The sequence below is a fragment of the Opisthorchis viverrini genome, assembly GCF_000715545.1.
Source record: "Opisthorchis viverrini unplaced genomic scaffold opera_v5_73, whole genome shotgun sequence".
NCBI lineage: Eukaryota > Metazoa > Platyhelminthes > Trematoda > Opisthorchiida > Opisthorchiidae > Opisthorchis > Opisthorchis viverrini.
Window position 1 is genome coordinate 946,256 of NW_008751729.1, and position 12,842 is coordinate 959,097.

A 12,842-nucleotide genomic window follows, 5' to 3' on the forward strand; every position below is an offset into this window, starting at 1 on the left:
CGCACGCAATTTACCTTTTGGGTTAACCCAAAAAGTGCGATTTGCTCGGACACAGAAAGGGCTTAGATTAGGACCCTCATGGTTGCACACGAACCTTGGCACTTTTCTACCTAGGCATCCTTACATGACCAGAATGGTTGCACCAAGACGTGAACAGGAGTGTTCAAACGAGTAAGATGAGTAAAAATCCCACAAATCGCACGACAGGCTACGAGTGATCTATAAATTCCTTGTGAAATATTCCTTGTTGTTATCAGGCACCATTCTTTACCTCAATCTGAAGGAGGCAACCAACTGCCGGGAGGTTATCCAACTGAGTCATACCGGTCGGCTGCTTTGGATATTCAGGGCTTGTGTCTAGCTCCGCCATGTGGTTTCTCAGGAACAGTGGGTGACCGCAACCCCACTATCTTGTGATCTTTTGCGTGGGCCACGATGAAAAGCACGCGAAAAAGATAGCTAAATGCAGCTGTATGGATGACTCATACATCTGGGAAAGAATCCACATCCGTAAATTACTACTTAGATTTTTTTCCAAGGGCCGTTTTTTCCTTACTCGTAAGCTCAGTAAATTCGCAAAACTTTGGTCCGCGTAAAACAGTGTGAAGTAGCTATCATGAGTAACCTGGGGATGGAAGTGATCGGTTTGTGTTGATCCGTTTAGAGATATCATGTGAAGACTGCATCGTCTGCAGTCCTGCACTGTGGGGATTTCCACAGCGAGAGCCTCGCAAATTTATTAGCTAACGGCACCTGATTGCTAGAGGATAGGCACCACAATCCTTGAGTATACGAAAAGGGTCCAAAGGGCGGATGGACACTGCCGCATATCGCTTGCGTTCTGCTTATTCGATGTTCCACAGGAAGGGCTGTTGCCAAAGCATCTTATCGACGGATGCAGTAAGTATTGCTGCTAACTGAAACATAGGTCACATGTCTGTAGAACAACAAGTCGTTCTTACTACTAAACTTAAGTCTTTCTATGAGGCATCACCTTTCCCCGTTCCTCTTTGCCTGTACATCCATGAACTATCTGTTCCCATTTCTTTGCACAAGTGTAAACATCCTCGTTGCATCGCAATTGGTTCTGACCACAAAAATTCCAGAAACTCACATGGGATTGCAAACTGGATTGAACCAAACTGTTGAGTGCTTCGGGGAACATCACCTTTTTCCTAATTTGTCACAATCCCCTGATGTTACAACTTTTCTCACAGCTAAACAAGAACTTCGTTGGCGACTTGTCATCACACATGACCGATAGATGTAACCGGACAATCAACAACTCTTCACTTAATTTTATTTCAGGCCCGTTTACATATTCCGTAAACAGTCCAAATGCGAAACTTCATCCATAAAACCTACCGTGTGCCGGAATCCCTACATGGCGTGTATCTTGTGAATCCTGACTCACTGTACGATGTGCTCCTGCTAAACCTCCCTTCCATTGCTGCACATGCGTCACCCACGTGGATGCTAAAAATTTACCTATCGGGGTGTAAAGCTATTGAGTTTACTTTAATACACAATGAATGTCACACAAGAGCCGTGTTGGGACCGCTGAAGACGTCCGTAGTCCGTCTTTCTGGGACAAGGTCATCAGGGAGTTCACTAAGAAGAAAACCGTTAGGGAACACCATTACGAACGAGAAATCCATCTGGATTCACGTGAGCTCTCTCGTCAAAACCAATATCAAATGCGAATGAGAGCATGTGACATTGTGAAGTTGCTTGCTAATAGGATATTGTGTACCTTCAATAATGATACTTAACCGTTCAGCAGCTTGTTGGAACTTCCTTTCGGAAGGATAACGTGAATGGAATCCCTTGAGCTTCTTTGAAAGAACACGTATTTTGTTCCACTGTTACAGCCACTCCTCGCAAATTGAACCGCTTAGTGCGGTGCATAAAACACCTTCTGGGCTTCAACAATCCACTGTTTCGAAATTGCAGTCCAAGGCAGAAGTGTCCCGTGTTTGGTCGTGAAAGTGTGTAATGGGATAAACGGCAGAAACACGGTCGAGCATACACTCAAGATTGGACGATGAAACGGTCCAATACCCACAAACACCTGTGTTGTCATCCTGAAAGTACTGGGGGAAGTCATGACAATCATCGGGTTGTAAAAAAATTGCCACGAAGCATAGTGTGACGCACCACAGAAAAGTTCAGTGACCCGATGGGTAACACGTGATTCATTCAACTGGGGATTTTTCGTTCTATGGCTGTTTTACTCGCGTTGAGTCTGCTTAATACCTTGGACGATCCGAACAGTGAATTCTGATCGACGGCTTCAATCGATTGAATGGCAAATACTACCATATTTTCGATAAAACCAGATCCCACCAGATAATCTTAACAGGTTCCGCAACAGTGCAACTCAGGACTATCTACTATTTCATGCCCAGTGGTGTCGCACAACTTTTGACAAACCGCTTGTATAAAAAAACAAGTGAACACTTTTCATTAACATTCTCCAACCACTGAAGAAACATTCAGAATCGAGCACCGGTTTGCTCCGAACTCGCATGCTCGCTGAGTGACAGAAACCCTGTCCAACAGATACAAGTAAAACCACTCGAGAGATGCCACTCCAACCGACAAATTCTCCGACAAGAAGCACCACGTGCTGTTATCCACGTGAATCGGTTCATAGCAATTGATTCAAGCACATCACACGTGAAAATAAAAATAATCATGATGATACGAGAGTCACGTGTTTCTTAAAGAAAACCCGGATAGTTGCAATCAGCAACATCAGAAGCACTAGAATCTGGCAGAGATCAATCGAATGATTGGAGAAAATCTATGGATATCTGTGTAAGCTTAACCACATTACAATAGGCTGATCATGAACATGGAGGTCGCTCATCTGCGGCGTTTTTTCGGTATATAGCAGCCAAGCAACCTGTAGGAAGTCGTTATATTGATAAGTGACTCCAACCTGCACACAATCCGACAACGGTATCGGGTTTTCCCACTTGACTTCCACGATACGGTTGTCCGTCCATCTGCCTTCAGAAGGCGACAACTGCATAGTTTCGGGCTAGGTTAGAGCTGCAGTTCCTCCATCATGCCAAATACCTGACGCAATAGCTTGCTGGGAGGGGTAGTTGGACCGCATAGGTTACAGGCGGCTCGGGGTTGAGGAGCGAGCTCCTAATTGAAAGGCTCGTAATGCGAATTTATCTCTATGTTTGAGAGACTTGGGTAACCTTGGGGTGCTACCACTTGGACTTACCATGAGTTAATCGGCAGCTATGCACTGGAAAAATGTTATAACTGAGGGATCTGGTTTGAACCAGCGATTCATTACAGAAGAACCTTGGAGAGGTGACGTTTCCCAAAAAAATTTCAAAGGACATATTCACCTTATACATAACCTGTCTACGACCATGATATCCTTTACAATGGTGTGGTTGCCAAGCATGCGTGCTTACGACTTCACTCATCCCACCTTGGCGTCTACGAGCTCTCTGGTTTTATTTCAACGAATTAGTGACCAGCGGGTTCCCCACATTGATCATCACAAGACAGATAATAGCAGTCTTCCGCAGCGCACAAGGTGAAAACCGAAACTTGGCGTATGAGGCGCGTGAATGAAAAGATCAAAATTAAATGGAAGATGGTCGAGTGGAAACGGCTGAAGACTAAAATTATTTTTTTGCCCAAAGGAGCCTAAACCAATTGTTCCTGTCAGACGACTACCATTTCAAAGCTGAGCAACGGAAAATGACTTAAACACGGTCACTAGCTGAGAGTTCAAGCGGTCATGGTGGAAGAAGAGTAGCTAATGGTGTAGTTGGTGGCTTCCTGACATCTACCATCTCCAGAGCCAACACTCAACAGAAATGTCAAGCGCCAGATTAACAAATCTACTGTGGGACCAAAACTAGGAGTGGCACAAACTCAACATAATCAAGCCACAAACCAGATAATGAGCACTTTTCACGTATTTTCATGTATTCTCGAAGGGCGAATCAATAGATGAATGTGAGAAACAAAACTAATTTTCACAATGCCTATCAATGGAGGCAGTTCTAAGGCGGTACATTTTTGGTGCGCAAACGAGTTGTCCAGTCTGCTGAAAACTCTTCCACAGTCCAAGACCAGTTTTGCTCTTCTTCGGATTCATTAGATAGGAGCAGTCCTCGTACTGCCAGCCACGGTGAATTGTATGAAATGTTCATCTGCGTTATTTAGTTGCGCGCGAGCAGCTGATTATTTTTCTGCTGCTATCCTACATGTACGGAAGTTTCCAACACGCAATCCAAGGTAAATAGATGTGACTAGATCGAGATGTATCGCCAAACAAAATCAGGATGTGCGATGAATAACCGCAAACATGTGAAGGACGCATCTACGGTTCATCCAGCCATGTTGAGGAAGAAAAACCTAATCAAACAATACAACGGACGGATACCGCAACTATTTTGCTCGAACGCGATTACGTAAGAACGCAATGATGCGTCGCAACCAACGAAGCCTGGCTAGGACCGCGTTGTTAGGCCAATAGGCAACTCAAATACAGCCCAGGAGTCAGCAAGTCGGCCCAACAAGGTACAGTGCCCCGTAAACGTCAGATCAGATTTGACTGGTTCGGAATCCAGTTTTATTACTAAAAGAGGAAGTTTACTCAAAATAGATTGTGACCAAGCTTGGGTGGCAACGTCCTCTGACAGTCTTTTTCTACCCATGCGACAGAAATATGTGGCCGTCTGAGTGCGACCGTTTCCCGCAGGGCCATCCCGAAGTCCTTTCGAAAGCAGGCCACTAAATCAATAAGAAGACATTCTTCATGTTCATGTGTACCATCGTTAGTTGGGTCTGTACAAAAATCGGTATATCTGATTCGATTTACACACAGATAAGGAGTTCCGCTTTCAGACTTGATTGTTGTATATATCGTTCAGCTGCCAAACATTTGAAACGGTAGGGACGGCACGAATTGACTAACCCAAGCTGAAAATGAAAAAAGAAACAATTGGAAATCAAATCGAGTATGAAGCAGCAGCAACAGATGCTTCCGAACGGATTAACTAGCATTAACCAGCATGTGTTTTTACGCACGTTTCGTTTCACTTTCCTTTGTCTCCCAACAACGTCAGCCTATAAGTGCTATACTGGGCATGTCAAGTGTACCACCGACAGACGGAACAAGATCATGTTAGTAACCAAACTCAGTCCACGTTATTCGAGAGGTTTGTTTGCAAATTAACAAAATTGGTGAGTCGGTTGGCTCTACAAAAATCCAAACGAATAAGGCTGGTAGACCCTCTAGGGGTCAAACAAGGAATCGATGTGGCCTTCACACAAGACGTCGAAAGCGGTTCGTGTACGTATGGCGCAACTATCGGCCTCTAAATCATTGCAAGGATGGTATTGTTATTCACGCGGACAACAAAAACTTTATCCAGTGTCAGAAAGATCCGCATGGGAAAAACTGGCGTTTATGACATCTTCGAGGCTTATTAGTAAAACGAACACCAGGCGGTGATGTACGCAGATCTGGTAGGGCCAAGGCAACAACCAACTCAGTTTCGAGGGAAAGGAACTTTGCAGTAAAGTGTACAAAGATCACCAGGCTGGGTAGCGGAAAAACATGCAAGTGAATGTTTGAGCCAAGTATTTCAAAACCTATAACTTTTCCAAAGCGACTAACCAGCCAGCCGAATCTCAATTGGTTAAATCTACCCAATAAACTACGATTGGGTCGACTTTGCCTGTTAAATTGTTGCTAGTATAAAAGTGATTGGTCAGTTCATAAGAAACTTGACGAGATGAGACCGAACGCAGTCGCTTCACTCGGTCAACCGGTGTAGAGGTATTCTGTCCCAATAATGAAATTCGGATTTGTATGATGATCTACCTACATGAGTTCTAGGAACTTTGGAGTAAAAGCTTGACTGTTATTCTGCAACCAACGGTGTCAGGTTTGAAAACACAAGCCATGAAAAGAGCTGATTCAACTGACCTTTCGATCAAGGCATCATGCATTGCGGAGGCTGGTGTAGCACCGATTTCTCCTTCTAGTTTGAAAATCGACTCGACAACCTAAAAAGCGGAAAAATACATAATACGCTGAAGTTCCGCCAGTTTTCGCGCCTCTAATCTGCCGAATTTTCTCGGGAAGCATGAAACTCCCGGATAGTAAGAAGAAATCATACAATCACGATATGTACATGATAGCCCACTTTCAACTTTCACACACGGTCCAGAAATGTCATTCTCTCAGAAAGTAGATTCGTGGATTAAAGAATATTGGCCAGTTGGTTCAAAACTATATTCATCAGAGCCACCGACCACAAGCGTGTATCGTATTTTCGGTCCGACCCGTCAAAAAACAGTCTGGTAACCATCATAGCGCTCTCAGCCATTCACAAAGGATAAGAACTTTGTTAAGACGATTGGCAGGGTTGCCTTTTCAAGACACGGACGAGCCGGTGACGACTTCTAGAAGCCAGTTCCCAGTCATCGTTTTCACGAGAACCTTGGCGTCGTGCTCATGCGTAGTTAGTAGCAAGTGCGATAAATGCTCCGTCAAACGTGATTATCAGACACAGATTGACTAGACATAAACTAACAAACATTCGCACTCACAGGGAAGTACCATGTGATGAATGCACTATGTGACACAGTCACTGTAGACGTTGAAGATTGGAAGATGTCACTTTCTCTTTCGAGAATTAGAATGTCTTTTTGGGGCTTAAGCCAACATACCACCCGTAGTAAGTGGTAGCAGTCATATCCAGGTCCACCGGATCGAGGAGAACAAAATGGAAAATCGGTCTGGAAGCATCACGAGCATTTAGGTGGAGCACATAAAGACAGACCTAGAATTTTGGACTCAACTACAAGATACCATTTGTAGGATTTACAAGACACTCTCCAAAACGTGTGATACAGTGTAACACCAAACTCACTACTCGGTTGGTAGAGGCAAGATAGAACGTGATAATTCGGTAAGTCCTCAAGACCCAGTTTTCACACAAGAGCGGACCAGTTAAAACCCCAACCGATCCACTTGCCTTACATGAACGAATAAATGACGGCTATGGGCAACACCCAAATATCCCAAAGGGCAGGGTGACACTCATTCATAGATTATTATTATTATTACTATCATTATTATTATAAGGATAAGTCCAAATACCCGGAGATTAGGCAACGGATTTTTCCAAAGTATATTTCAAATGATGGAACACAAAGGTATGGGGAATGATTTCACCGATATTCGGAATAACCAAGGGGAGTTTCTAGTTTATACAGATGGCAGTTATACGGACTGCGGTGAGCTTGCATTATGTCCGGTAAAAAGTGCTTGCCAGCATGTATTGTGCATGTCCTAGATGTGCCAATTCCTGACGAGCGTCTCTGGAGATCACTAGCGCTCTCACCACCACCTTTCTCTGTTGTAGCCTTCTCATGAGCTGCAACCATAAGCTCTATCTTACCCACGACGGCAAACTCGTCAAAAGTTCGCCGTGGTTTTTCTTCTGCGTCAAGCGTGTGGTGTCCCCAGTGGTACTGAATTTTATACTGGAGGGTCCATAGTGGCTAAAGCAGGACTCCAACAAGCTTTTCCGAGCACTATCCAAGGCGGCATAAACCCCTATTCCGTACATTTAGCAGCCGAGCACAGGGTTATGTAGATATCCGCTTACGTCGTTGCATCATCATTATTGGTATCGTTGAGCTGTAACATCCTTCCGGTGTTTAGCTGCCATGCTACCCGAAGGAAGCACGGGGGCTGGGATACTGCCGGGTTGCCCGAGCCCAGACAGGGGAAGTCGAGAGGCAGAGGTCGGGCTCGAACCACGGACCTTGCGGTCAGTAAATAAGCGCTCTGACCACTTGAGCCATCTCGCCCCATCATCACTATTTCACAGTATCAGATGAACTACCACGATCTTCCATCATCAAGCTGTTGAGGATTGCTGGTGATATTCGAAGGACGAAAAATCACCTTGATATCAAGAGTGGTAACCTGATGAGTGTCGGATTTGCAAAAACCCCATGGGATTTCTTCGGTGTAACTCAAGGATTTTCTCATAGATAAGATCAACACCGAGTAAGTGACGTGGATTGCCGCTAAAGCAGCGAGGACTAAAGGCTTTACCGATGACAAAGAGTGAACGTTTATTCTCAGTAGCCCTACAACAGAATAAGAGAATGGAATACGATTGGGAACTGTCCTAGTTTCCGGTGCACTCGTTAATTCTTCAACGAGTATTCTTACTCTAATACAAATTACAAGTTAAGAAGTGTTCGGCTGCATTTCAAAGCAAAGGAAATGAGCACATTTTTTAGTCTCATCCGACAGAAACAGAACACAACGTTTGCTTGGCTATATGAGCTGTGACAGTGTGTGGATTCACAGTTCCCGTACACACACGGAAGCAAATAAACCATATGAAATTCTCACTGATGCTATCCATCACGTCAGTCAGCCAGTTGCTCACTCATAAAGCCAAGGTACAGTGGCTTAGCTGTCACAAATTCCTTCAGCGAGGATAAAGGGAACAAGGATATAACAGCAACACACTAGAGGTAAAAACCAACCCGGTCGTTGACACTAACTCACTGTGCTTGTTTTACGGAGAGTGGAAAAAGAGCTGTGCCTTAAAGGTACGTGGGACCGCCATTGGCCGCTCGGTGTGACCATATCTGTTACGACCAATAACCATTGGTGTGTCTCGTCCTGAGGTCCTCATCCGAAGAGGCTGTAGTTGTCAACGCGACCGAGTTTAATTATCATGTTTCGTTGCCACGCCATGGACTGGCCACCCCTGAGTCGCTTCCGTTCAACACCTGACTGAGTTAGGGGCTCTGTTAGGCAACTAAAGCACATGTCCTAACCGGCATAACCTATAGAGCGTATGCGGCTGATTTATCGACAGAGTTGTTTTATTGAACCGACGTTCCTATCAGACTCGTCTCGGAGACACCGAAGGAGTCATTGAAGATACTTCACAGCCACTGTGTCTCTGACCCCTACAGTAGGACAGCTCACACCCCAGAAGTGAATATTAACTCTGGAAGACAGACTAATTTCCTTTCAGTGCCACAAATGACGAGGGTTGGCAAACGCCAATCTGGCCCTCTCGATTCAGAAAATGGTTCTGCCTTTCGTTAGTACATAAGCAACGGTCTAAGAAAAAGAAATACTCTGCAACATCGATCAACTCAACTGCAGGCATGAGGTTTGGACTTGGACGTGTTACTTTACGAGTATGAGGCGCATGTTGAACCGTACCGCAGAAGTATTCAGGTCATTTGAAGTGGTCTGCATTTCTAAAGGAACTAATCCAGGGAGTGCGATGACGTCAACCTATTCAGTGTCCTGGCGACCGAAGGGACCGAAAGCAGCTTCCAAGTCAAGAAAAACGACCATTATTGGTCGGGTAACTCTCGCCAGAACAAAACTCAGCTTGATTTCTACGAATTTGACCCTTTCAATCGAAACCAATCAGCGAAACATAGCGACAGAGAGGAGTTTCGAGACTATGGCAAAAAGACTGATGACTCAGTAGTTTTCGCATATGCTTTTCATTACTGTTGGAGCCAATATGGAAGCGTTTCATTCTCTCAGCATTCTATCTTGGTTCCACATGTTTTGCAGCAAGGACATCAGTTCAGCTAAAAGAGATCCACTGCCTTTGAATGGTGCAGAATGCAACCACCTATCGGGTTCAGGAGCTTTGTTGTCTTGAACTATTGATGTTTTGCGCTGGATTAAAGTTGCCAACGAAGCCGTGGCGATGACGTTCCATCCAGGTGCGTAAAGAACTTCCAGAAATTGAGTTGGCGGGATGGAACTTGACGACCCTTCAAAGTGTTTAGCCGATTATTGAAGATGACGTTCTCGTTTCCATCATTTTCGGAAATCGTTTGATTACCATCCGCCCTCTTCCGACAGCCTGATCAGATTAGTTGGAATAGGGTGTGCTGCTTTGCATCACAAAAGCTTTCTCCACCTCACAAGCCTTCTCTGCGAACTCTCATCTCCATTCTTAGGCGCAACATCATTCGGAGTTTAAGGGAGCTGCTTGTACCATCACAGTCACTTGTTGCAAGTACAGTCTTTCTCTGGCCAACGAAAGTTGCTGATCGCGACGATATCCAGTATCCAGAAGAGATCGGACAAACGGTTCAGAAAGCGTTGGGCATGGTATCTTTCGCCTTTTTTCGGTCGCTGTAAGAATCAATTGTAGCCTCACCGATTTGTTGCTGAAACCAACCCTATAAATTTGGAGGTGATTAACCGAATAGTATTGTGTCGACCGGCGTATTCTACAATGAAAGTGAATTGTTACAGTCAGAGTCAACCTTGTATTGAAGCTCTTCACCGGTACATCGACCACTGCCGATCTGCAGTTGATGGCCTTCAGGTAATACGGTATGAGCGTTTATGCTGAAAGTTTGTACTGGTTAGAGACGAACAAGCGAGCCAACCGGAGAAGTCGCTTTCCGTTACCTGTGCGACGAACATCGAGCGCTAGAATTTTGTGACCAACCTCTTCTAGCCAATCGTACTTCGAGAGAAGGTAGCATCGCTGCTTGCAAAAATATGGAGATGCTGGTCGCATGGAGAGGAGATCTTACTGTGCTCAATCTCTTGTCGCGGCAAACAGTACGGCTTTATCTCCACTCTAACTCGTAATACTGTCTTACGCACTACAGAGGCTCGGGTTGCACGTTTTTAGCCTTTCTGAAATTACCGAACCTTGAGAAACCGAATTCCAATCAGTGTGGCATGAATGGTAATCGCAGTACTGAAGCCCGAGCACCACGAAATGCTGAGAAAGCTAACCAACTCCCATCTAAATCTCCCGTTTACGATATGCTCCAACTGAATGTGCTCAATCAATGCCGCCTCATGCTTCAGTCGGTACGATATTCGAGATACCGAAGCACGTTTCCTTGATACAAAGCACACACTTCATCCGCATACTTCTTGGTAATGAATCCCAAGAACGGCAAAATCGGTACTAAGCTGGGTAAGTGTTTCCAGCTACCTCATAAGTACTGTGTTACGTCAAAAAAACATTCGCAGTCTCTTAGTGTAAACATTCACCGAAACTTGATCCTATGTTGATGTGATATTTAAAACGATAAGTATTGGTAGACAAGGCGGTTTGATTGGTGACATAGGTAACTCATCCACACTGGGAGGGCAGTCAAACTGATACACATCCCCGCAGTTTATTGTTACAACTTCGAGCACGGAAGACTTACTTTCTAGTAAAACGGATGCAGCTGTTCAATCCAAAGAAATACCCGTAAGATACTTTTCCTAAATTTCCTGTGGCACAATCTCTTCATAGTGAGTGGTTGTGGGATCCGTGAAATGCGCGCTCAAATCACTCTCCTAATGCCATGAAGATTTACGAGATGACGTGTCAGAAAACCATTCGGACACAAACCAGACTCTTGGGCGGTTCAACAGCATGAGCATGTAACGTTCCATTACACCGTGATAAAGGCATCAATTACATGCATCACACACATATACAGATACGGAGGAACTTTCGAAGTAGAAAAATGAACATCGTACGAGGAAAACTTGTGATCGAACACGACAATATTTCAGCTCCAAGTGGAGGTGCAAACACCAACGCTTAAAACGACTGAAAAAAACGTACGCGGGACGTTTAATGTTAAATGATTGACTCCATGAAGTGCGTTTTAACAAGATACACAAGCAGACGAGAAAATGAGTTCCTTGCCAGCACCTCACCTGGATCTCTGTACTCGTAGTCTCCATTCCACAAAACGCCGTCCAGTCGTTAACAACGAGCCCAGCGGCGACCATTGGGCTGCCTCTGTTAACAGTGCCAGCTGTAAGAGGGAGTTGAAGAAGACTGCTAAGCTGATCAAGTTCGTCGACCGTGGTCCTGGGATGCACGAGGCCACCCTGGTTGGTTAGCACGCAGTAGGTGCCAACTAGGGACTGATTCGCGATGACACCGCGAAAAACTTCCACATTGAGCACATCGCTCACCAATTCGGCTGTTTCCTGAAAAAGATCAGCCATAAAAATGTCAGCCGATGAAAAAACCCAGGTGCATTGCACATTGTATCTTTAGGTGGTGAGATATCAGTGTCTAGCCTGTTAGTGCTGCTTGGAACGCTATCGAATGTGTGAGTTGCGCATTCACAGCGCATTATCCTAGGGTAAGATACCCTGCGAGAATTGTGACGAATGTCACTGGTAGTATTACGGATTACGTTATCTTGCAGACGGGTTGATTTATCACCTAGAAGTGAAGAAAGGTACAATGATCACCGGACTGCGTAGGATGCAGCATCAACGGAGCCAAAAAAGGCCTACTAAAAAATCTGCTCGTTAGAGGTGTTGATATAGCAAAAAGACAACTCAGGAATAACGGTCCTTCTATGTCTTCACGAGATACTCATCCACAGGAATAGAATGTGGCGAACAGGCCTGGTTCCGGCGAGATAAGTCGCGCTCTTGCAACATATCAATATTAAGGGTAAGAGAAAGCAAATCGAAAAAAACATACATGGATAACTGCGTATCGTCAAAGCGTAGCAATCGAATGGCAGAGAAGTCCAGGAACAGCAACCAACGAAACTAAAGAGTAGATATGCCGCCGGGACAAAGGTTCACTGACGCTTACAAACTGAGAGGTAGAGCACACTAACTAAAATGTCCGGACATAGTACCACTGAGTGCGGAGAGGTGAACCGAATAACTGAATGGGTATTGTCTCGTCTGTGGTCAACACGGACTCTATTGACTCTGAATGTCTTCCAGTTACTCGATAGGTAGATCGAAATGAGGTGATAGCCCCGTGGTGGTAACTCTCCAGGGATTT

General features: G+C 44.9%; 1 protein-coding gene across 1 annotated transcript; it reads right to left on the reverse strand.

The window, feature by feature from the left end:
* Window positions 1–1,894: 1,894 nt before the first annotated feature.
* T265_04430 (hypothetical protein) lies at window positions 1,895–12,154 on the reverse strand (the record flags this gene model as incomplete). The annotated part of the gene is made up of 3 exons (XM_009169175.1): window positions 1,895–2,219; window positions 5,975–6,054; window positions 11,741–12,154. 3 exons carry the CDS (start codon window positions 12,035–12,037, stop codon window positions 1,895–1,897), a joined length of 702 nt encoding a protein of 233 aa, XP_009167439.1.
* Window positions 12,155–12,842: the final 688 nt, after the last annotated feature.